A 27445-nucleotide genomic window follows, 5' to 3' on the forward strand; every position below is an offset into this window, starting at 1 on the left:
TATATGGTCACCTGAATGCTGATTGGCCATTATCCATTGGCCTTTTGGGATTTGTAGTTCCATTGTATTCATAGGTATTGTAGTTTTTTACATGAATACATTGTGTTATGCTGATATGTTTTATGGCTGTTGAAAATAAACAGTGAAGAGGAGATGCAATAATCTTTGCCTCCATGTCCCTCATACTATAAACAATTTCAACTTTGCACCTCCTTATATACTTCAGCAACCAGTGCAGGCTGCCAAAATATTGCTGAATACACCATTTCAAATGCGAAATGCCAAAAATGTGCCTTATCTATAATCAAATTCGATATTCCACAGGATTAAACAACTTACTAACCAGTGCGACAACACCTTTTTAAAACACCAGTTGACTATTAACCTCTGAAAATAACTGAAGCTCTCCTCTTAAGTCTCTTACTTTGTAATAACCATTCCTAACAAATCCCTTTAATTTCACGGAGTAGCTTTCAGTATAATTACCAACTGTTTTTGAAAAACTCACCTTCTTTGCCAATATCAAATTCCCCTCCTCAATCAGTACGCTTGATTGCCCCCTGACACATTGTAGGAAAGTACCATCTTGCCTGGCATGTTACCCCCATATTTCACTGTATATATGTTGTTTTAATCTATGTGTCACTGGGACCCTGCCAGGCAGGGCCCCATGGCTCATAAGTATGTGCCCTGTATGTGTTCCCTGTGTGATGCCTAACCGTCTCACTGAGGCTCTGCTAACCAGAACCTCAGTGGTTATGCTCTCTCTGCTTTCCAAATTTGTCACTAACAGGCTAGTGACTAAATTTACCAATTCACATTGGCATACTGGTACACCCATATAATCCCCTAGTATATGGTACAGAGGTACCCAGGGTATTGGGGTTCCAGGAGATCCCTATGGGCTGCAGCATTTCTTTTGCCACCCATAGGGAGCTCTGACAATTCTTACACAGGCCTGAGTGAAATAACGTCCATGTTATTTCACAGCCATATACCACTGCACTTAAGTAACTTATAAGTCACCTATATGTCTAACCTTCACCTGGTGAAGGTTGGGTGCAAAGTTACTTAGTGTGAGGGCACCCTGGCACTAGCCAAGGTGCCCCCACATCGTTCATGGAAAAGTCCCCAGACTTTGTGAGTGCGGGGACACCATTACACGCGTGCACTGTACATAGGTCACTACCTATGTACAGCGTCACAGTGGTAACTCCGAACATGGCCATGTAACATGTCTAAGATCATGGAATTGTCACCCCAATGACAATCTGGCTTTGGGGGCACAATTCCATGATCCCCCGGGTCTCTAGCACAGAACCGGGGTACTGCCAAACTGACTTTCCGGGGTCTCCACTGCAGCTGCTGCTGCGGCCAACCCCTCAGAAGGTTTCTGCCCTCCTGGGGTCCAGGCAGCCCAGGCCCAGGAAAGCAGAACAAAGGACTTCCTCTGAGAGAGGGTGTAACACCCTCTCCCTTTGGAAATAGCTGTGAAGGCTGGGGAGGAGTAGCCTCCCCCTGCCTCTGGAAATGCTTTGATGGGCACAGATGGTGCCCATCTTTGCATAAGCCAGTCTACACCGGTTCAGGGATTCCCCCAGCCCTGCTCTGGCGCGGAACTGGACAAAGGAAAGGGGAGTGACCACTCCCCTGACCTGCACCTCCCAGGGGAGGTGCCCAGAGCTCCTCCAGTGTGTCCCAGACCTCTGCCATCTTGGAAACAGAGGTGTTTGTGGCACACTGGACTGCTCTGAGTGGCCAGTGCCAGCAGGTGACGTCAGAGGCTCCTTCTGATAGGCTCTTACCTCTCTTGGTAGCCAATCCTCCTTCCTAGGTAGCCAAACCTCCTTTTCTGGCTATTTAGGGTCTTTGCTTTGGGGATCTCACCAGATAACGAATGCAAGAGCTCACTAGAGTTCCTCTGCATCTCCCTCTTCACCTTCTGCCAAAGGATCGACCGCTGACTGCTCAGGACGCCTGCAAAACCGCAACAAAGTAGCAAGACGACTACTAGCAACCTTGTATCGCTTCATCCTGCCGGCTTTCTCGACTGTTTCCAGGTGGTGCATGCTCTGGGAGTAGCCTGCCTCCTCTCTGCACCAGGAGCTCTGAAGAAATCTCCGTGGGTCGACGGAATCTTCCCCCTGCAACTGCAGGCAACAAAAGACTGCATCACCGGTCCTCCGGGACCCTTCTCAGCACAACGAGCATGGTCCCTGGAACTCAGCAACTCTGTCCAAGTGACTCCCACAGTCCAGTGACTCTTCAGTCCAAGTTTGGTGGAGGTAAGTCCTTGCCTCCCCACGCTAGACTGCATTGCTGGGTACCGCATGATTTGCAGCTCCTCCGGCTCCTGTGCACTTTTCCAGGATTTCCTTTGTGCACAGCCAAGCCTGGGTATCCGACACTCTAACCTGGAGTGCACAACCTTCTGAGTTGTCCTCCGGCGTCGTGGGACTCCCTTTTGTGACTTTGGGTGGACTCCGGTTCACGTTTCTTCTAAGTGCCTGTTCAGGTACTTCTGTGGGTGCTGCCTGCTTCTATGAGGGCTCCCTGACTTGCTGTGCGCCCTCTCTGTCTCCTCATCTAAGTGGCGACATCCTGGTCCCTCCTGGGCCACAGCAGCATCCAAAAACCCTAACCACAACCCTTGCAGCTAGCAAGGCTTGTTTGCGGTCTTTCTGCATGGGAATACCTCTGCAAGCTTCTTCACGACGTGGGACATCTATCCTCCAAAGTGGAAGTTCCTAGTCCTCTTCGTTCTTGCAGAACACTAAGGGGGTTATTCTAACTTTGGAGGAGGTGTTAATCCGTCCCAAAGTGACGGAAAAGTGACGGATTTACCACCAGCCGTATTACGAGTCCATTATATCCTATGGAACTCGTAATACGGCTGGTGGTATATCTGTCACTTTACTGTCACTTTTGGGACGGATTAACACTCCTCCAAAGTTAGAATAACCCCCTAAGCTTCTTCCAACAGATGGCAGCTTCCTTGCACCCTCAGCTGGCAGTTCTTGGGCTCCTGCCCACTCTCGACACTGTCGCGACTCTTGGACTTGGTCCCCTTGTCTTACAGGTACTCAGGTCCGGAAATCCACTGTTGTTGCATTGCTGGTGTTTGTTCTCCTTGCAGAATCCCCCTAGCACGTCTTCTGTGCTCTCTGGGGGTAGTAGGTGCACTTTACACCTACCTTTCAGGGTCTTAGGGTGGGCTATTTTTCTAACCCTCACTGTTTTCTTACAGTCCCAGCGACCCTCTACAAGCTCACATAGGTTTGGGGTCAATTCGTGGTTTGCATTCCACTTTTGGAGTATATGGTTTGTGTTGCCCCTATACCTCTGTGCTCCTATTGCAATCTACTGTAACTTTACATTGCTTGCATTACTTCTTTTTGCTATTACCTGCATAATTTTGGTTTGTGTACATATATCTTGTGTATATAAGTTATCCTCATACTGAGGGTACTCACTGAGATACTTTTGGCATATTGTCATGAAATTAAAGTACCTTTGTTTTTAGTATATCTGTGTATTGTGCTTTCTTATGATATTGTGCATATGCCACCAGTGGTATAGTAGGAGCTTTACATGTCTCCTAGTTCAGCCTAAGCTGCTTTCCCATAGCTACCTTCTATCAGCCTAAGCTGCTAGAAACACATCTTCTACACTAATAAGGGATAACTGGACCTGGCACAAGGTGTAAGTACCTCTGGTACCCACTACAAGCCAGGCCAGCCTCCTACACACATCTACTCTTCCTCCAAGCAGTCATCACATAAAGATTATACAGCCAACTGAGACATAAAATTGTGGACTTTTTTGTTCTAGAAATATACTCAATGACAAAGTAAAACACGTGCATTTTAGCTGCTAGTTTAATCAATCTTCATATAAGGGTCCTTTTGCCACATGGAAAAGAACATTAAAAAGGGATTATGATCAGGGCAAACTGTGAAGGGATGCTTTCAATAAGACGTTTTGAACATGCTCAACCCTTGAAGATGCCAATAACTCGTTTCAATCTGAAATTATTTATTCACTCATATTTAAGGTTCATGAACAGTCCATTCACTCTCACCACATTTCTGGGACAAAAACCCTCTCAACCAACAGTTGCTTGCATCTTCTGATAAAATGTGTTGCTCTTCCATCAGAAAAGCTTTCAAGGATGGACTCTTTCTAATTCATTTTGCTAAAATCGGAGGCATCACGTTGTTCCTGTTGCTACAGAAGTGCTGCATTCTTCTTAAGTTAAAACAGTGCTATTTTGCTTACAAAACCCTTTACAAGCTTACAGGTGTTTAGAACTGGCTTACTGCACTTTAAAAATGACATCCACTAAAGACTTCTTTGGCTCTGTTCCCTTCCCGGAAATAGGTTCCCCAAAATATTACACTGAACTTTGATCCAACTTGAATTTACTATTTGTCCCAGAATGATACCAAGAACTCACTCCAAATTATTATCATGCTCTTTTTGACCTTTGCCAAAAGGTTAGTATTTCCTTAAAAGCTAGAGATCCTTTCTGACTGTTTAGTAGTTAGTGCATATATCTCCGAAATACAGAAATCACACTGGTTAGTACAAATGGTATCTGTTGGCACGGAAATGAACGCTCATGCGTCATGAAAGTTGTAAAAAGTTTTGGCTCTTCCTTCAATTCCACCTGGCCATAGGAATTTGCTAAATCTATGGGAGAAAACGCAGTTGCCCCTGCCAAAGATGACATTAGTTCTTAAATGTTAGGCAAATTATGATTATTCACCAATATACACTCATTCAAACTCCTTGAGTCGACACACAGGGCCAGATGTACGAAAAGATTTTACCCATTCTGTGTCTATGGGAAACGGTGTTCGTAGATATGGCCCATAGTGTCATATCACTTGAACATTTAAGGAAAATTACGACTGGAGAAAACTAGTCAGACGACTCAATAGGCTCTATTATAACTTTCATACAAAGATCTTCTAACTACTCCTTCAATTTGGATTTATAAGTCAAAGGCTTATTTTTAACATGGTGCGTCACAGGTATGGCGTCTTGTTTCAAAATGATGCGATGTCTGAATCCCATTAAACTGTCTAAAAACCCATTTGATCTTGAATCTAATCTAACCTTTAACTCATTAAATTAAATACCTATTGTAAGGAAATGCCTCTTTTTGCATGCTCTCCCCCACATATTTGGACTGATGCTGCTGGTTTTTTGACTCTGAGAGTTCAATGAGGCCTGCTAACCAGAACTCTGTGTCAGTGTTCTAACCCTTTACAAAGTTTATGCCAATTAGCACGTACTCTCTAACTTATAAGTCCCTGAAATATGATATCCAGTATACCAAGGGCATGTAAGGTAGCATGTCCACCCCGGGCTGCAGCACTGATTGTGCCACCCTGTGTGCGACAAAGTACAAAATGGCTCCTAGCCTGCCACTGCAGACTGGAAGAACAGTAGCCACACTGCCATTCAAACAACTTGCGAGGCCACCACTTCTGATAACAATATATGTAAGTCTCACCTAAGAAATATCTATAGAGCCCTATGGCAGGGAGCTGTATGTTGAACATTAATTTTTTTATATATGTCTTAGCAGTCACACCTCTAAATTGTCATTTTGCTGTGGAAACGTTAGTAGCCCCATTGGCTGGTACAGGGTACACTGGTACCCCAGCCTGGCTAACTTCTAAATGGGACTACATAACTGAGTACTGCAAGGTATCAAATTAATCATGGTATTAAACTCGACCTGATACCAAGGTGGAATTTAATGTTACTATAAAGTATTGCAACTTTTAGAAAGTTGTCACTCTGTGACCTAGCTGGTCTACTAGCCTCATACAGGAACTGGCCAACAGACAGCTTTCTGTCCGCCTGGGGAGTAGTGTGAATGACCCCTAAGCTTAGGAACAATAGAAGCCTATTGCAAGGTGAAGTGTTACCTCCCCTTCACAGGAAGCCACTTATGGTGTTAGCCCATAAGGGAAGCTTCAAAGGGGAAGTTGCCTTTGATGAGCAAATGGTGATCACACTCCTGAGGGGCTGCCTTTCGATCTAGTAGACAGGCTGGCAACAGAGATGGGAAACCAGTGCCCAAACCAAATTTTCAGTGGGGGTGTAGCCTACAGATAGTCACACCTCTTGGGTGGGATACCAAGCTCTTATTAGCCAAGGAATGGTGCAGACATCTTGGGAGTGGGCAGATAATGCACTCTGGGATTTTTAGATACCACAAATTGCTGGAAAGACGTCACCAATAGAGAGTAGACCTGGTAGCCCATTGGCGAGTGACCACATTGTTCACTCAGGGCACTTCCCTAGGATAAATATGGCACCCCTGGCACCCTGAACCTCAGATCGTGTCAGAACTGGAGCAAGGACCGTAGACAGACTGCCCTTCTGACCCCAGGATCGCACAAAGAGAGGCTGCCTGTTTGCTGGGTTGCACCTGTGCACCTTGGGCTAGCAGAGGTGGGACTATGCCTGTGGATCTTGGCTCAGAGATATGTCATGCCCCAGACGAAAGCAGTGACTCTATGGGTCAGTTGGCTGACCCCCTGGAACCAGCTCCAGGGACAGAAGAGCTTAACTAGTCCAAACTGGTAAGACACTAGCCACTTCGGAAGACCCACCACTGTCTGCCACTGGATACCCCAAGAGACCGATCCTCGATGGTTAAAAGTTGCACCTGAGTCAGTTGGACCTGTGAGTATTGTCAGAATCCAGATTGGTCACCCAAGAGGGAAACTAGCCTCCACTAAAGGATTTAGCTGTGACTGCTGTGTGTGGAGACCGGTAGCCCAGCAAGAGCTGTCCTTCTACTGTCTCAAAGAAGAATTTGTGGGACCCAGATCTATGTGGCTAAAGTCGCCTCACACTACCTGTGGACCGAGGAAGCACCACAAAGGCACCCCTGTCGATTGCACAGCATCAGAAGCATCTTTGAGCATCTTTTCATCCTGTATCCCCAGCATGAGGACCACTCTATTAATGTCTATGGAAGGCATACTGTAAAGTTTGTAAATGGACTGAAAAATGACCTGAACTAGACTGGAAAATGCTCTGGTGGCCAGGTAACTGTCCAAATCTACCCCATTGGCCACTCAGGCCTCCATCCTGTCAGATGTGTTCTCCTACACAGGGCCAGAGTAGCCTAAATAACCCTTTCCAACCTTTACAAAAGTTTACAAACTTTAAATTGACCAGTGCTTGTTTGCTACTGAATGAAAATGTGATAAACCTTTAAAACTCTGTATCTCCAGAATCCTCCAGTGGGTTTTGTTCATCCTGGACTCTAAAAATGCATATAAATATATTCTATTTTTCTAAATTGGTATAGTGTTTCTTTTGTGTCGTGTGGCTTTTTTGTTTTGTTGTTTGGTACTGTTAAATGCTTTACACTAAGTTTCTTTGTTCAAGACTTGCTGCTCAAAGACGGAGCTATTCAGGATTGAACTTAAGGTTGTTCAAATGAGCATGACTGGACCCAAGACAGTTTTCACAAGTGTATTCCACAGTAAGGCTGCACAGCCCATACACCCAAATCCTCACACCTTTCCTTCCACGCCATTGATAAAAGACTTTTGTTCATTAAAAAATTAATCATTTACAATGTAAACAAAAAGGTTCATGGTTGGCTGATACCACCCTAACAGTGCCTACCTATTCCTCACAACATAAACTTTTCTTTGGTCATCTGCCTTGAAATCACAAGCCTGCTCACAAATATCCAGTAAATTCCAAAGTGTTCCAATGTAGTTACCTAGGCAACTATCTACTAGATATGGACTCCGGGACCCCATGGCTTGTTCCCCAGTTTCTCCAATACAATTATATACCCAGGGACGCAACACTTTTTTGGGGGACTGTTACGGAACTCCAAACCCCCTAATTTCAAGCACCAGGGAGGCGCCAACGTCAGCCTGTAGCGCTATAAAGCGCCATCAACACCCGCTTTGTGCAGGAAGCCGAAACTTTGTTGGGGGACTATTGGGGGACTCCAAACCCAATAAATCCAAGTGCCAGGGAGGCACCAATGTCAGCTCGCACCCCTATTAAGTGCAATCAACACCTCCATTATGCAGGATGCTGATACTTTGTTGAAGAACTGTTGGAGGACTCAAAGCCCCATAATTAGACGTGTCAGGGAGGTGCCAAAATCAGTCTGCAGCACTAATATACTCCAATAACACCCCTACTGCGTGGGATGGCAACACTTTGTTGGGGAACTCCAAGCCCCATAATTTGAAGTGCCAGGGAGGTGCCAACGTCAGCCCACAGCGCAATTAAGCGCAATCAACACACCCACTGCGTGGGACAGAGAAACTTTGTTTGGGGACTGTTAGGGAACTCCAAACCCCATAATTCCAAGCATCAGGGAGGTGCGAACATCAGCCCACATTACTATTAAACGCCATCAGCACTCCCACTGTGCGGAATGCGCGTGGGCCATGCTCAGGTGAAGACTGGACCAACAGTGGGCCCGTCTTCGCCCGTCATCGCCCAGGAGGAAGCTGTACTAGGCTACCCCCCTTGGCTGTAGCAGGTTTTGAAAGGTATGTTCATGATTCCAATGTAAAATATTGTCTAGGGTTTCATATTCGATTTTCTAATGCCCATTATAGCAGCAACTACTGGTTTTCCTAAGCCTGAAATAAGAACCTTAAATCTCCCTTATCCCTCCCTCCCAATAGCAATGGGGATGAAAGGCGCTTGAGACTCCTGTGGGGCTTCCTCATCAAAGAAAACAGCTAAGAGGTCTAGTAGCAGTAAGAGAATTAATGAACTGATTGAAGAGGGAAAACAATTCTAAAATCTACATCTCCTAATCTCATTTCACCTTCTGGCGCTAAGGGGAAAGGGAAACCCTCGGCTAAAATGCTTACTAAAAAGACCGGCAAATCTTGAAAGCCGCACGGCACCCAAGTCAGTAAGAAACTCACTCTTACAAATGGGTGTGCTGTGTCTGAACCCCCTCAAATTGAGGCAGCTTGTGAACCTACTTCTGTGATGCTGCCCTATGAAGTGACAGAGGCTTGTATCAATCGTTGCTCTATTTTGGCAGTGTAGGAACTTGATATTCTATGTGAATCTGGTATAGCAAGCTGCCCTCCTCTTATTATTAACAAAACTAAGCAACATGCTCCTGTGAACTCGGACCTGTCCCAGTCTGTGAGTGACCTTAAGGCAGAGCTTATGGAGCCTAGGACATAAATTAGGTTATTGACGGCTCAGCACTTTACTATTATCCCTTTGCTTCAGCAACTGTCTGTGCTCCATTCTCAACCCAAGCTTTCTTTGAATTTGCAAAACCAACCCCCAGTAGACAATATGAAATAGTACTAAGAATTTTGAGATCTGATACTAACAAAGTGATTTTTATTAGCATCGCAAAATGTTTATATGCTGCATGGATTATACATAAGAGATTTTTAGATGGTTGACACTGACAACTTTTCTAGTGACCTTTTATTTTGTTAGTCGTTTTTTAACTAATTTGATATTTTAATTCATTCGCATTTCAGAACTTTAAATGTACAATATTCCCATGTAGAGTTAAGCTTCTAAAAATGTTTTTACAAGTAATACGTTTCTGCTAATTTGCCTAAGCACCTCCCACCACTGTCAAAATTGTTTATATATTGTTATCTTTGGACTATGTATTATGGCACTTTGATTTTGATGTGATCTATCCTAGACGATCTAGATGTTATTGTGTATGTTGAATTGTAGTTTACAAGAAATATTAATGTGTTCAACAATGTTGGGACAAATATGGGAGGTTTTTATTGTTACTTATTTATTTTTTATTGATCTTGAATCCGAAATGAACTGATTGATTGACTGATTGGTATACCAAGTCCTTTGGCATTTACTTTGCCCCCATGTTTTCTATACCAAAGTGAGGTATCTTGCCATCCCTATTACTAGCACTAATGCATAAAACAAGACACTTAGAACAACTATCTTCAACACTACTACTTTCGTCTTGACACAGTTCCTTCCCATTTTTTTCATGTCTATACAAATTCTTCTAAAATGAACTCTGCATTGCTGGACAAAACCTTCAACAAGCCGAATGTGACTGAGTGGCTCAATGACAACCTGCCTTTCTTCTTATGCTTGAAACGTGAATCTTTTCCTTTGTCCACTTTATCTTCACTTTTTGTTGAAACATTATTTGATACAGCTATATTGTCTGATCAACTTTTTGCTTGAATTTCTTTGAAATACTTTTCAAATTGTTCAATTCTTCTCTGTATGATTATAATTGAGTGTGAAATTGTCTTGAACTTTCATACTCATGGTTTTCATCAGGACTTGGTCTATGATTACTTGTTCATGTGTGATGTTTCCAAAATCATATGCTGCTGCTAACTTCTTCGGAAGAGCTATCTGCTCATCAATGTCTATAGCTGGTTTGACAATGAGAATAAAGCTTGCAATGTTCTCAAACAATCTTGGTCTTCTTTCCAAATCTTTATTGCATTTGTTGAATTGCATATTCCTACACACCAATTTCCTTCTCAGCATCAATCAAAAGAGGCAAATGTTTCAACTCCTTGAGACCATTAGCGCAAATATGTAGCTTCCCAAGATAAAATGTTCTCTGAGAATCACAACAAACACCTTCATGTACTTCAGCATTGGACTGAATACATCTAACCACATGGCCCTTCAATACTTGGAGATGAAGGCTGAACAGTCAATAAGGTTTTAAAGTCGTTTTTGAGAAACCACAAATTACTTGTGCCTTCATCTTTTTAACATGATAAAGGAGCAAGAAATCCCATTGTTAGTTATGGGTACCACTGGTAATTATTTGCCAAATTAATGCTTAGTTGGAATTCAAATAGAAGCCAAAGATGAAAATAGCTAGAGGTTTCAAATCTGAAGAAAAAAACGGATCCTTTGCATCCACTTTCCACATATGTGCTTATGTCTTTGAGCGAAACATCTTGTAGGCCACTTCTCGATGCTCTGCACACAGGCAGTGGTGTGGCCACGCAATGATACTTACAAGCCAACAGGCTAATGGCTACTTCTCACTCTTATACACACAGCCTCGAACAGTGCGACTCTAAAGATCAGGGTAACATTGCTGTAAACTTTTAACCAGCTTCTTTCTGCAGCACGAAAAAAAGGGAAAAGTCCAACCTACTTTTCTACAGCCACAGAAATACAGGTGTGAAGTCTAAGCACCCACACACCTTTTGGATGGTCCACATGATCTTATTGTGTCCACTCGTCGTCAATATCATAAAGTGGATAAAGGGCTGTGTTCTTCAACAAATTTCCTCAACAATTAAGTAGCTTATATACTATTTCAAGCAAGCAGGTGACACACCTCTTGGCAAGCGGCTCCTCTTCAGATATCAACACACATTTTCACCATAAATTTTAAGTTCTATTCCACATACATACTCTTGCACTCCCCTACACAAAATACAACACTCACCAACAGTCTGCTGTTCTCTTTCACATTCCACAATTACCTTGAGAAACACTAAGAGGAGTTTAAATAGGGAATGTGAATATGTACAGCTTTCACTGTTTGGGGTGCTTTTTCCATCTGACAACGAGATACCTGTCCAGTTACTCACTGATAATCTTCATTGCAACTAGTCCAGTTCTTTCCTGAGGAGGTGAAGGGCTCTTCAGTGACAGAAGCACTCCATCAAAGCAAAACGTGAAACTCATCCAAAGCTATCAATCATTTGGGAAACAGGGCTGGGAATAATGACAGTGCAGTGAAAGAGTAGGCCTATGGTGTAGGAAGATTACCAGTAATTAATCTGCGCCTCCAACATTTGTAAAGGTGGTCAACTCCACAAGAGTTGTGGTCCTATTAAAACACTCTGAGCAAAGAGTCTAAGTGCAACTACTACAGTGATCTTTAAATATGTTCCACTGACAAAGTATTTAGCTTAACGTGGTAATGTGCTTTGCAGAAGCATGCTGTTGGAAATGGCCCTTTTTGCAGGGTTATTACTAAACTTTTTGCCTCTGACCTCCTGTTTGTCATTATGTGCTGCGTTTCGTTTTGTGCTGGCTTTAGGACTTGATTGGTTTATCCATGATTGGCATATCTTGTTTACTAGCACCTCCCTAGTATAGTGCACCATGTCTGCCCAGGGCCTGTAAACCAAATGCTACTGGTGGGCCTGCAGCTCTGATTGTGCCACCCACATGAGTAGCCCTGTAAACATGTCTCAGACCTGCCACTGCAGTGTCTCTGTGGGCAGTTGTAAACTGCCACTTCGACCTGGCAAGTCCATCCACTTGCCAGGCCCATATCTACCCTTTTACTACATTTAAGTAACCTCTAAGATAGGCCCAAGACAGCCCCAAAGGCAGGGTGTAGTTTATTTAAAAGGTTGGGCATGTGCTGGTGTGTTTTATATCTCCTGAGAGTGAAATACTGCTAAATTCGATTTTCACTATTGCAAGGATTATCTCTCCCATAGGGCAGCAAGAGGATTGCTGTGAAATATCTTTTAAGTGTAATTTTCCATTGGGAGCAGATAAAGATTTAGAGTTTGGGGTCTCTGAACTCTCAATTCAAAAATACATATTTTGGTGAAGTTGATTTTTGAATTGTAAGTTTGAAAATGCCACTTTTAGAAAGTAGGCATTTTCTTGCTTATCCATTCTGTGCCTCTGCCTGGCTGTGGAATACACGCCTGGGTCAGGACAGTTGGTCTGCTTGTAAATCCACTCTAGACAGTCACACAAACCAAGCTGAGGTGTGCCCTGCATATCCTGATGAACCTTCCTGAGCTAGAGTGGTGACAGGAACTGACACTTGCACATGAATAGGGATATGCCTGTCCTTAAACAAGGCAGTCTCCAACCATCTGGAGTGTGTCTGGTGCCAGGGTAGGAAAGACAGTCTTGTGCACTAGATAGAAGCTTCTTTGAAGTTTACCTACTTCAAAGTCAGAAATGGGAATAAGTACAAGACCTCTGACCCCACTAAGTTAGAATCTTTCTGAACTGAGTACATTCTGCCAGGAAGAAGAGCTGGATGCCGTAGGAGGGCTTGTCACTCTGCCTGTTGTTTTGCTGTGTTGGGCTGCTGCTTCTATCCTGGGAGTCAAAGGACTGGACTTTGCTTTCTACATCCTTCTTCCAAAGGTTCTCCAAGGCCTTGGACTGACCTTGCCTCCTGTTAAGAAGTCTCAGGGACATCGAAGACTTCTTCTGCTAGCACCTGGGTTCTCTTGCTGAGAGTCCTGACTTGCGAAGTGGTGCCAAATCCAGTTCTGGGCCCTTGAGAGTGAGTTCTGGTGCAACCAAGAAGGAACCAAGCACATAGACTCCAGAGTGACCGGTGCAGCTTTCTGACTCTGTGCCTCTCACTGCATCATAGCTGTGGTCCACGCTAAGTGCCAAGACAGTGACGACGCTGCAGCGCCTCCAAAGTCCCACCACAGCATGAGTCCTATGTTACCAACACCCGTGACGCCTGACTCTTCCGGAGCACCTGTGGCCTAGTGGTGTGTGTTTCGTGACAACGCAAAGTCGAAGCAGCGCATCTTGACCTGCTGGATTCATCAACCCTGCCGGGTTGTAAGGAAACAAAGCCTCGCCATGGATGCCTCATCACCTCCCCTGCAACCGAAAGGAACCGACACCTCACTCTCTCATGCCTAGCAGCAAGGAACCAATGCTTCACCTCCCCTGTAGCAGTAAGGAACCAACGCTGCACCGTCTCCGACGTTGCCTCACCTCCTTGGCTGCTTCTGTTTGGAGCCACTGTAAAAGTGTTATAGTGGGGAGATAACTCACCTTGTTCTGTATCAATGGTCTTGAAACTCAAATTAATTGTAAAGGCCTATATTAGATGCTTAAAATAGGCCAATGGACAACCCAGAAGTGCCATGATTTTACACTGAAGACTGAGTATTCAGTGCCTCTAGGTTAACAGGTGAAACTCTTCTATTGCAAGTCTTGCCTAAACTTTACAGTTACTACGTCCCATATACTTTGTCCGAATGTTGGCAAGAAGTTCAAACTGGTAACCAAAATGGCAAAAAAGTTCAACAGGGAACACTGGTAAATTTTGCTCTAAACAATGTTTGAGTGATATTTGGGTCACGGTCCTGCTGGGGTCTCAAATCACACTTACAAATCTTGGGTCAAGCAAACAATAGTTCCAGGGATATATTGTAATTGAGAGAGCATTGCTACATTCTTACACTTTTTGAGGGAAAGCTTCTTGAAATTACTTTATGCTAAATTATGTCTTATAAATGATTGGTCTGTGTTGGAGGATGGGTGACTGTCGCTCTAAAGTGAAAGAAAAAAATGAGGCAAAGTGTTTATGTGAACTAAATATGGTGTATCACTTAGAATGCCTGCTGCTAACCTGTCCTCTGTCCAATAAACCGAAAAGATCATTTTAAAATATCTAATGGATTTTGCCTAAAGGCCCATTAGGGGCTCTTTTATTATTAGCCTGAAATGAAAAATTTAGATTTTGTTTTGAACGTAGCCATTTAAAAAAATAAATATAATATTTCAAATTTTAAGGAAAATGTTTTATGTGTGAATTATTTATATTTTATTTTTCGGAACCCGTTGAGCTTAATGAAAGGGGTTAATACTACTCTTAGGCGAATAAATCCTCTGCAAAGTATATCTCTGCAGGATAGTTTTGAAGTTAGGGATGTCCAAAACTCATAACATGCACACACCTCGTCCTTACCTTTTGTTGTGTTTTGATTGTTGATAACGAGCTGTGAGTCCTCGGTCTCCAAGAGAGCTTCATGGTGGTTTGCGCCATCCTTTGAGAAACAGAAGAATGGATTTATTCCGGTGGCCAGTACCAGGGTTAGCGTTATCAGACTTTAAGTGCGGATCATCTGGCAGGTGGTGGAGCATTGTGGTCTTATTACCAAGGCACGTTTCCTCCATACTTTCATACTGTTAGCATAGTCACATTGTACTCAACACATATAAGTACTATGGTCATATTGTGATGATCTACCATCTTTCCATCACCCCAGCACTCTCTGATGTTGTTACATAAGAATAAGCAAAAAATAAGAGAAGAAATCTTGAGGTACCTAAGTACAGTGGGTATCTAGACAGGGGTAAATAGCCATAATGTGATTAAAATATTGACAGAAGATTGCTATTGTATCAAGTGTTTATCTAGGGAAAAGACATCTTTAGATAATATATGTCGGCAGGTAGTTGGATAGGCGTGAGGCTTTAGCAGATCTAGCAGTCATTGAACATTCAGAGCTATAGTGTTCACACATTCACTCCTATCGAGGTTGACAACTACTGTTGAAATGTAATCATATAACTACTAAAATGTGTTTGACGATTAGATAGCTGCACAACATAGTGCTGTAATTAATGCTGGTCTTATCAGTGCAAAACGAGGAATCAAAAAGCTAACTGCCAGTCAGCATTACCAATGTAATGGCAATAGAGCTAAGCAGTGCTTACCTTGGATCTATAGAGCCGCCATCACTGGGTCCCACCCCAAAATAGCTGTTGCAAGGGTTTTACACCTACACTGCAACTGGAGAGCTAAATGGAGGCACTACCTGACGGACATGAAAGATAAATCTACACAATAGAGCAGAGAGCGTCTATGCAGATCAGGACTCATCACAGAGCCTGGCACGAGATACAGTGCATGCCACATGTAACACCCAAACAGGTTGGGTCCAAACTCACATTGCATGGTGAGCGTAAAAAGATTAATTGGGATTCAGCCGTGAGGGATTGCCAGTGGCTGAGACCAATTCAAGCATCCTACCGATCACCTTGTTTTTGATGCCCTAAGTATGACAGGTATGTTCAGATGTGAGTCCTGTGCCACTAGAACTAAGTTATACCAGACGGTGAACCCTAACAAGGGAGAAAACGATCCTGGGTTATTTGTGTTCCAGCTCAGGAAGGAGGTTTTTGATGCTCTAAAGCAAAGCCACAACATTGATTATTTCAAGACAATTGCATTGTGAATGCTGTTGTGGATCTACAATAAAGAGAATCGCACCACAATATCGTAACCAAATATCATTTGGCAGAAACTTTGTGCACTAGGGATCATTTACAAAAATATCATTCTATTTGAGTTATTAAATTAAAGTCTACACACCTATAGACAATATGTTCATGAACGACATTGAAGATGGAATATTTTTGTCATACAATATTTTTGTGCAACCATATTTTGACACATAATCCCAATAAACTTACCTTTCCTACATGTTACTAAAAGTCTATTTTTTTCATAATGTATTGTTTTGAATAGACAATAACTGAATGTATTGTGTGTGGTTACTGTGTCTTATTGTGTGACAGTTACAAATTTGCCACCACCAGGAGAGTTAGGGTTACAGCATACATAAGTTGAGTTACGTTAACGAAAGACCTAGGACACCAGTGGTAAGAGCATAGACCTGGCTCACAAAGCGAGCAGCAGCGTGCCACAGCCATGTCCCAGAGAAGGCCACGGAGCAAACTACACAAAATATATATTTATTAATAAAAGCAAATCTAAAATATATATATATATATGTGTGTGTGTGTGTGTGTGTGTGTGTGTGTGTGTATATATATATATATATATATATATATATATATATATATTAACAAAAAAGTGTATATAAAATGAGGCCAGTCTTTGCAACCAGTTAAGCAGAACAGTTGTATTACCAAGTTCCTCCTTGTGTAAATTTCTTTGTGGCAGAGATTTTAAAGAATAAACGTTGAAATCGAGGTCCAGATTTTGGCTCAGGGTTGAGTCACGTGTATGTAATGCCACTTCCTTTGATGCCACTTGCCGTGCCGCGCTATGATGTCACATACTGAGATATAACGCGCCAAGAGATCACTTAAATACTGTCTAACTTGGTTAGTCCCCCTTGTCTATATTTCGGACTGGTGCCCTGGTAAAGTAAACACTTCGAAATGAAGAGAGTTTAGGTCACAAATTTGCCAGAGAGAGGGCATACATTAACACAGCAGGCTTTCAGATGCCAAAGGGCAGGGCCAGCTGGAAAACAAAAGGATGAGTTACTTTCCAAATCAGAGATGGCACTCGCAGCCCAAACCTGCCTGGAGCCTGGCGCACAGGGACAAGCTGATGATGGTTAGCGAATTAAGCCCAAAATCTGTAGAGGGTATACACCACAATATAAATCAAAGGTATGCACAGTATGTGTATTCCAAACAGAAGGTGACGGTATTATTAATACATGTTGCTTCATAATATTTTTAATGAAAATAATTAAAATGATTAACCATCTGTGAGTGGCCACCTGAACTGCTTGCTCTAATAAATCCACAGCAGTTCACTTTCACAACTTGCCCCAGCGATTGCAATGGTTGGTGAAATGGGGTTCATGGCCGAGAGTGGCCCAAGCGCTAGGGTTACTGACAACACATATCACAGGTAATGCCCAGTAGCAGCTGACTGCCCCGAGACACATAAACAGGCCTTACATTTGGCGGTTGGGGTATGGCCATTTTGAGGACAGGACTCCCAGCATAATTAGGTTAACACCCACATACTCTAGGTTTATAAGCATTGAAATACCTCTTATGGATAATTTCCCGCCAGAGGAAAATGCCAAAAGTTGCTCTGGTGGAAGGCATGAGCAAGTGCCTTTGTAGAGCGGGAAAAGGTGGGTACTGCTGATGTATTTAATGCGTTCTGAAAAAAGGGGCTGCAAGAAAAATATTTTAACAATTATCTTGGCACTGATTTTAATAGTAGTTTGTAAGAATGATGTTTTTTTTAATGAATTGCAAAATGACATGCGCTAAAATGAAGGTGAAATTTACACTTACTCGCACAGATTGCCACTCTAAATAATAAGCAACCGCTATTAGTAAGTGACAATGATTACCGCTAGTTAATGGACTGTCATTCAAATTTGATGAAATGTCCTACCTTTCCTGAATGTCGCAAATAGAGCTATGTTCAAAACCATAGGTCAGAGGTCAGGGGTCAGCGGTTCTCCGTTCACATAAGTGACATAGCAAAGTCTTGAAAGAGTTGTGCAGGAAAAGGTTCATTAAAAATATGTTTAAGCATACTGGGGCAGTTGTGTGGCAGCAAAGAAATAGAGTCTAGGATGCATTTTCTCCTATACTGGACATAAAACATCCGAATGATTAACTTTCATAAGCAAATTTTAAATGTTACCTGTTTACCATTATTAAGTTAACTGAAAGAATAGTGCTTCCAAAAATACTACAAATAAGAAAACAGCTTCCAGATATGTTCTGTCCTGCCATCAAGCTATGCATCAGTCTTCAACATGCTGATGCAAGTGTGTTTAAATGCACTTTTAGTGGATTGTACAACTTACACAGTTTTGTACATTGGACATACTTGTCTAAATTATGTATGTTAGAAATGGGGTCTCTAGTTGCCAGTGGTTTGTACCCTGTCCAAGTAGGGACCCTCACTTTAGTCAGGGTAAGGGAGTCACACAGCTAAGATAACCCCTGCTCACCCCCTTAGTAGATTGGCACTAGCAGTCAGGCTTATCTCAGAGACATTGTGTAAAGTCTTTGTACACACACACAGTAACTCAGTCAAAGCACCACAAAAGTACTCCACACCAGTCTATCTGAGTAAAACAAGACCAAAGTGACAAAATGCCAACATACACAAGCACACATATCACTTTTAAAAGATTGAATGTAATTGTAGTTCCTTGAAATCAATGGAGCGCTTGACTGAGACAAAGTACCTGAGATGCATCAAAAACAAAGATGATGCAGGCCACAGGAAAGGTGATGTGTCAAAAGCGCCGTAGATGCATTGGTTCATTACTGTTGCAGGGGAGGTAATGCATTGGTTCCTTAATGCAGTGTGGTGTTGATGAAGAAAATGGCACCCAGGGATGATGTGTCGATGATGCATCAAAAGTCAAGCCACAATGTGTCGATCTCACAATGATGAAGCAGGAGCTGCGTTAGAGTCAGGGCAGTGTGTCACATTCTTTGGTGATGTGGTGCTCGAAACTCGTGCAGAAGTGATTTTTCTGATACACTGCTATGGAATTTGGGGCCTGCATTGAAAACCATGGTTTGTGCATCAATTGGGGACCACGCTTCAGTGCGGGCAGTGGTGATGCATCGAATCCTTACAGCGACGCACCGGCTCGGAATGACGCTGTGAGTCGATGCATGGATTTTCTTCTTGTATTACCAAAAACCTTCTTCAAGGGCCCAGAACTGGATTTGGCACCACTTAACATGACAGAGCTCTCAGAAGAGGAGCCCAGGTGCTGGCATAGGAATCTTTGATGTCCCTGACACTTCTTTACAGGAGGCAAGCCCTACTCAAGCCCTTGGAGAACCTTAGAAAGCAGAATGTAGAAAGCAAAGTCCAGTCCTTTCACTTCCAGAACAGAAGCAGCAATCAGCAAGCAGCAGGCCAGCACAACAAAGCAACAGGCAGAGTCGCAGTCCCTCGTACAGCATCCAACTCTTCTTCCTGGCAGAATGTCCTCAGTCCAGAAGTGTTCTGTGTAGTGTCAGAGGTCCAGTACGTATACCCAATTGTGTCTTTGAAGTAAGCGAACTTCAAAGAAAAGTCTTTGTAGTTCACAGGAACCTGCCTTTCCTGCCCTGGCCTCAGACACACTCCAGGGGGCTGGAGACTGCTTTCTGTTTTGTGTAAGGAAAGGCATAGCCCTATTCAGGTGCAAGTATCTGTTCCTCCCACTACTCAAGCTCAGGAAGACCCATCAGGATATGCAGGGCACACCTCAGCTCCCTTTGTGTGACTGTCTAGAGTGAATTCACAAACAGCCCAACAGTCATCCTGATCCAGACGTGTATCCCACAGACAGGCAGAAGCACAGAATGGTTAAGCAAGAAAATGCCCACTTTTTTAAAGTGGCATTTTCAAACTTACAACTCAAAAACCAACTTCACAAAACGTTGCATTTTTAAATTGTGAGTTCAAAGACCCCAAACTCCAGATCTCTATCTGCTCCCAAAGGGAAATTACACTTAAAAGATATTTTAAGGCAACTCCCTTGCTACCCTATGGGAGAGATAGTCCCTGCAATAGTGAAAACTGAATTTAGCAGTACTTTACTATCAGGACATATAAAACACACCAGCACATGTCAAACCTTTTAAATACACTATACCCAGCCCATGGGGCTGCTTTGGGCATATCTTAGAGGTTACTTACATGTACTAAAAGGGAATATTTGGGCCTGGCATGTGGCTGCACTTGCCAGGTCAAAGTGGCAGTATAAAACTGCCCACCCAGACACTGCAGTAGCAGGTCTGATACATGTTTTCAAGGCAATCCCCATGTTACCCTATGGGAGAGATATACCTTGCAATAGTGAAAAACACATTTTGCATTATTTCACTATCGGTACATGTCCTGCTTTTAAATACAATGCACCCTGCTCATGGGGCTGCTTTGGGCCTCCTTTAGGAGTGACTTACATGTAGCAAAAAGGAAGGTTTGGGCCTGACAAGTGGGTGCACTTGCCAGGTCGAAATTGTAGTTTAAAACTGCCCACACAGACTCTGCAGTGGCAGATCTGAGACATGTTTGAAGGGCTACTCATCTGGGGGGCACAATAAGTGCTGCAGGCCACTAGTGGCATTTGATTAACAGGCCCTCTGCACACACAGTGCACTATAATAGGTACTTGCTAGTAAATCACATAATCTAATCATGGATAAGCCAATTACCAATATAATTTAGACAGAGAGCACTTACACTTCAATTAAGTGCCCAGAGTCCTAAAGCCACCAAACATGACAAATCAGCACAGGATCAAGAACAAGAAGTCAGAAGCCAAAAGACAGGGAAACCACATGAAGAGCTGACATGTCTAACAATGCAGACATGCAGTCAGTTTGCAAACGTAATGAGTATATAAAAGTTTTAATCCACAAGACAGGCTTGTTATTAGTTTCAAAGTAATTAGGGTAGCCTCGTTCATCTTCAGGTCTGAGTTTGTGGTATTTTTTAGAGAGTCCTTTCTTACGACTATTTATTTACTTTCGCAAATCTTTATTTGAGATTTATTTGATATTGCACAGTGAATCCTTCGCTTTTTGGTGTGCAATGGATTGAGCCCCCACCAGTGTTTTGTATATCCCAAAATGCTTTTGGGTTTCCCACTGGTTGTGTACTAGATTAATGAACTTCAAAAGCATCAAATAATTAGCACCTGGATGCAGACATTCAGAAGTAGGGCTCCACACATGTATGTGCATGCTGGGTGCCTTTTGTACACTCCATACCCTGCTCTATCTGACTTAGTACATGCGGAAGGTTTCAACACAAAGATGAGATTTCCACCTGAAATATTGCTCTTGTTGGTTGTGAAGGTGTTGGCTTTAGAACAAAGCCTGGAAAAGCACCTCAATGAAACACTCAAGGCAAGTGGATTCTTAGCAATCACTGGGCCTCATTATGGGTGTCCTGGAAATCCTTCCAGCTCTCTGTCTCCTGGAGGTACCAATACTGAGGTACTGGGGAACCATTAAATCCAAGGGGGTTTAGTTATACCAGGTGACAGTTACAAGTGGAACCCTAGGAGTACCGTTAGAAATCAAGAATTACTGGGTCCTATTTCCCCAGTAAATCCTAATTCTGACATAGAGTTCCACCAGGAGATTTCAGCTGCATTCAGCCACCGCAATTTCCAGATGAAACAAAACGGATCCATGGAGTTCCAGCAGATCTCATATTTCCAATGGGTCTGGTTCTTACTTGCCCCATCGCAACTAAAAGGGATGTCAAGATGAAGCCCTCTGTCTCAGCATGGATGCAGTTTGTCTACAGAATACAAAAGGTGCACAAACATTCTGTAAGGCACAAGTTACTTACAGCAGGTACATTCAATGTGACAGTAGTGCTCTGAATGATTTATAATCCAGAAACGTCTTTCAATGTCTGGGACAAAATTGCAGTTTTCTAAATCTTTGCACACGGATTTGTTTTTCAATGCAAATGAGCATTAATTATTTGCCACTACTGATTATCTTTTTGAGCGCTCACATGTTTTTCAAAGTTTTAGGATATGCATGCTTCCAATCATAAATCCAACTAAGGCTAAGGTTAATTTATGTGAATCGCTTCTTTAACAATACAAGATAATTTGTTCAATAACAGACTTGAGGTTGTCTAAATAATTTTTGACAGAGTAGTAAAATTTGATGGCCAACATTAGTTAGCTTCTGAACAAGTAAAAATCACAAGCGTTAATGTTCTTTCTGATGAGCATCCAAACCTTTCATTCGCTCCCCATATGAAATATTGCATTTAACTGGGCCAATCATAATACTGCTTAGAAGGCAGGCGCTAAATAATCATTTTCACCTGCAGTCAATGATCAGTGAAAGTGTGAAGCAGGATCCTGAAACAGAAAAATGCAGTTGGCCTGTTTGTTTCTCTCTGTTACATACTATTATGTATATTAACAGCTGTTAATTGTCATTCCTTTATTTCGAGGTGGGCAAATACCAGTGGTTAAAACTCTCTGCAGCTGGCAACATGTCCTAATTATATTAGCTCCACAGTACCTAGAGACCCTTCTCAGGCATGAACACAATTAAGAATGAAAATATGAGTCTTTATGAAGCTGTATGGAATTCTTTATTTATAGCATGTTTTCAGAATTAATATCATGCATGTGCTTGTCCAAGTAAATGCTGTCCATGTCGAATCTTGTGCAAGTGGCCGAAGGGCCAGTTGTTGTGAGCTGGCCATCAAGAGTCAAATGTGAAGGTGGCTTGCTCAGTGAATTCAGCAGCAGAGCTGAGCCTTCCTATGAACTATCTTGGCCTGATTGTCTCTGGAGTCTACTGATAGTTTAAAGTGCGTGGGGACCCCAGGCGCTATCTTTTATATAAGTCTGTGCCCACCATGAAGCTGTAGGATGCCATGTAGGTCCAAGTATAGTAGCAGATCACTGACACAATATCGTGGTCAACAATATCGTTGACAAAAAAAATGGTGTCAAAAATACCGTTTACCACAATATCATGCTCCTATACTTATCGCACCAAAATATCAGCAAAAAATATAATTGATACTAATATTGCCCAAAAATATCGATTTTTAAAAATAAATAGAGTTTAAAGTAATACATGTTAAATATTTTAATATATAAATTTAATATAAGGTAACTAATACATTTATGTAATAATTAATACTATATATAAATATATAATTATATAAAGACACAAACATATATACACAGATAGTGTAACTCAATTAATACAAATATATATTTACTTTAAAATATTAATTAAAACAATTAAATCTAATAATATGAAAGCACATATATGCATATATAATAGAAACACAATAAACCCATAACAAATATAATGAATTCAATAACAAAACATGTATTCATTAATTTAGGCAGTTAATAAAATATTAAACGTTTAAAACCCCAAATAACACATTTACTAAATATTATAAACATTAGAATAAATTATAAAATTAAAATAAATTAAAATACAAATAGTATAAAATATTAAAAACTATTATTGCTATAAAAACTGTTTAAACAATTTTAATATAGCTACTGGAGTATATACATTTCAAATATATTATTAGAACTAGAATTTATGGAACAGTAGTGAAAGTGTTAGACTTTGGATGGTTTACTATTTCTTCTACAGTCACCACAAAAATATAAGTAATGTAATACCAAAAAATATATTTATTAATTTTGGCAGTAAATGAAATATTAAAAATATAAAACTCCCAAAAAATTCTGTGGCTAAACACACTATAAACATTAAAATAAATTTAAAAATAATGACAAATAGAATAACATATAAAAAACAAACTGTTATATCTATAAAATCTATGTAACCAATATTATGAAAACTACTGAAGTCTATAAATATTAAATATACTATATACACTCTAATTTATACAACAGTAGGGAAAGTGTTGGACTTTGGAGGGTCTAGGTTTACTATTCCTACTTCAGTCATTGCAACAGTAGGGAAAGTGTTGGACTTCGAAGGGGTTAGATTTACTCTTACTATTCCAGTCAATGCAACAATAGAAAAAGCGTTGGAGGCCAGAGGGGTTAAATTTACTATTCCCACTCCAGCCTAAGCAACAGCAAGGAAAGCCCTGGACTGTTGAGTGATTAAATTTACTATTCCCACTCCAGTCTGTGCAACAGCAGGGAAAACACTGGATTTCAGAGTAGTTAAATGTACTATTCCCACTCTACACAGTGCAACAATAGGGAAAGTGTTGGACTTCGGAGGGGTAAAATTTAGTATTCCCACTCCAGTCTCTACAGCAGAAGTTAAAGCGTTAGGCTTCAGAGGGGATAAATTTACTATTCTCACATCCATCAGTGCAACAGTAGGGAAAGTTTTGGACTTTGGAGGAGTAAAAATTACTATTCCATCTCCACCCTCACCCGACAAGACTTTCATCACCGAGAACTGGCTCATTGCCACTCCGGCCCCTGACATTGCCTCAGCAACACCCAATGGCTACAAGATGAGACACTGCGACCGCATCAACAGACACGGTGCTGGCATAGCCATCGTACACAAGGATTCAATCGCATGCACCATCACTGGTGTCGAAACACCATTCTTAGAGCACATGGACTTACATCTCCACACCAATGACAAAACCACCATTAAAGGGACACTTGCATACAGACCGCCAGGACCATGTAGCAGCCTCAGCGACGCCATTGCGGAATTAATCACCCCACTCACCATTAAATCTGAACACTACACCTTTCTGGGAGACCTCATCTTCCACCTGGATGACCCCACTGACACCAACTCCACAGACCTCTTGGAAAGATTGAACAACATTGGCCACAAGCAGTTGGTCACAGACCCCACACACAAAGCAGGACAGAGACTGGACCACATCTTCACTTCAAGTTACAGCCACACCTTGGAACTCACCTGGTCGGATCACTCCATCGTACATTCACCCTCGCCAGACCGTACCCACACTGCTTAAAACTGTCACAGCATTCTCTCCCGCAGCTGGGCCAAGGTCACTTAGCACCAATGGACTGACAACCTTAGCATCACACAGCCCAATGTCTCTACCAACTTGGACCAAGCAGTAAAGAACTTCAAAGACTAGATCACCTGAGCCGCCAACCGGGGCGCTCCTACCAAACCTGTCAAAACGCACAGACCTACCAAATGAGCCAGCTGGTACACCCCGAAAATCAGCACATCGAAGCACAGATGCAAACAAATGGAAAGAAGATGGCGCACCAGCAAGAACCACACTGACCGAGCCACCCTCAAGGCAGCCCTCAATGACTATCACCGCCAGCTCAAAACCACAAAAAAGGAGTCCCGGACACACCGGATCGAGACCAGCGCCAATCAAACGAAGGAACTCCCCACCATCGTCAAGAGAATTCACCCACCTGTCAGCCACCAAAAACTCGATCCCATCTTCACAGGAACACTGCGACACCCTCACCGACCAATTCCAGAACAAGATAGTAACCATCTACAAAAATGTTGATCCCCATCCTACCGACCTTAACAATATCCCACTGAACACAAACCACTGACTACCAGCTCACTGCATAGGAACAACTCAGCACATCGAACACAACCACTCTAATGAACTCCATCCACTCGTGAGCAACCACCAACCCATGCCCCCACTGACTTTTCAAACTCGTAAGAGACAAGATTTCCCACCACCTTAGCACCATCCTCAATGCCTCCATAAACACAGCCACCTTTCCCGATGCTTGGTAACACACAGAAGTGAGACCCCTCTTCAAAAAAATCCTGTGCAAACCCGAGTGAGCTCCTGAACTACTGTCCCATTTCACTGCTCCTGTTCCCCACCAAAGTCCTGCAAAAGGCCATCAACCTCTAACTCACTGAACACCTGGAGAGAAACAACCTGCTAGACCGATCCCAATCAGGGTTCAGAGCCAACCACAGCACTGAGACAACTCTGATCACCTCAACAGATGACACAGCACCCTACTTCACATAGGAGAATCAACCGCCCTGATCCTGCTCAACGTCTCCGCAGCCTTTGACACTTCTTACACCACACATTCATCAATTGACTGTGCCAGACTGTAATCACCGATGATACACTCAGATGGATGGCATCATTCCTCACAGGGTGCACCCGGAGAGTCTGCCTCCCTCCCTTCACCTCACAACCCACGCACACTATCTGCGGCGCGCCACAAGGCTTGTCCCTCACCCCAAACCTCTTCAACGTCTACCTGAGACCTCTTGCAGACATCATCAGATGGCACGACATCAACATCTCATATGCTGACGATACCCAGCTTGTCCCCTCGCTCTCAGCCGAAGCCAACTCAACAATGTAAAACTTCCACAACTGTATGAAGAACGCCATAGCCTGGATGACGAACAACTGCCGTAACCTTAATATGGACAATATTGAAGTGCTGAGCTTTGGCAGACTATGCACCCTCTGAAACAGCTCCTGGTGGCCATCGGAACTCATTGCTACCCCGACTCCGCAAGACCACCCCTGCAACCTTGGCATCATCCTGGACAGCGAGCTCTCTATGAAATGTCAGTTCAAGTCGAACTCCTCAGCCTGCTTCCACATGCTCCGCTTACTCTGCAAAGTCTTCAAGTGACTCCCCATCAACACCAAAAAAACAGTGACGCAGACCCTCATCACCAGCTGCCTACATTACTGCAATGCACTCTATGCTAGTACCACCACTAAACTTATGAAAAGACTCCAGACAATTCTGAACACAGCTGCCAGACTGGTCTTCAACCTGCCCGAGAGGTCCCACATCACCCAGCACCTGAAGGACCACAACTGGCTCCAGGTCCAGATGAGATGCCAATTCAAGCTTCTAACCCACACCTGCAAATCCCTCCAAAGCCAAGAACCCACCTACATGAACCACGGCCTACAGTTCCACCGGCCTACCAGGAACCTCCGCTCTGCACCATTTTGAACAAATACCACACGTCCACTACTGCCACTCCTGAGGACTATCCTGGAATACCCTCCCCCTCTGCACCTTACCCTTGCTGACCCACTTCAAGAAGGGACTCAAGACCTGGCTCTTCGATTGAAACATGTAGCATAGCGCCTGGATACCCTCTTGAGTGATAAGCCATGCTATACAAGTACTACTTGATTGACTGATTGTATTGTACTACAATCTGTGCAACAATGGGGAAAGCGTTACTATTCTCACTCCAAACAAGGCAACAATAGGGAAAGCGTTGGAGTTTGGACGGGTGAAATTTACTATTCCCACTCCAAACAGCAAAACAATAGGGAAAGTGTTAGACTTCGGAGGGGTAAAATTTATTATTCCTACTCCAGTCTGTGTAACAGTAAGGAAAGCATTGGATTTCGGAGGGGTGGAATCTACTATTATCACTCCAGTCAGCGTGACAGTATGGAAACTGTTGAACTGCAAAGAGGTTAATTTTA

At 42.8% G+C, this 27445-nt stretch overlaps 1 protein-coding gene across 4 annotated transcripts in view; it reads right to left on the reverse strand.

Moving 5' to 3' along the window:
* LOC138295404 (uncharacterized) overlaps window positions 1-27445 on the reverse strand; it is a 229700-nt gene that overhangs the window by 81456 nt on the left and 120799 nt on the right. For all 4 annotated transcript variants that reach the window (XM_069233701.1, XM_069233682.1, XM_069233693.1 and 1 more), the window contains exon 3: window positions 14711-14789. In XM_069233701.1, coding sequence (XP_069089802.1) covers window positions 14711-14789 — 79 coding nt within the window. The remainder of the gene's footprint in view (window positions 1-14710; window positions 14790-27445) is intronic.

The sequence above is a fragment of the Pleurodeles waltl genome, chromosome 1_2 (genome assembly GCF_031143425.1).
Source record: "Pleurodeles waltl isolate 20211129_DDA chromosome 1_2, aPleWal1.hap1.20221129, whole genome shotgun sequence".
NCBI classification, from domain to species: domain Eukaryota; kingdom Metazoa; phylum Chordata; class Amphibia; order Caudata; family Salamandridae; genus Pleurodeles; species Pleurodeles waltl.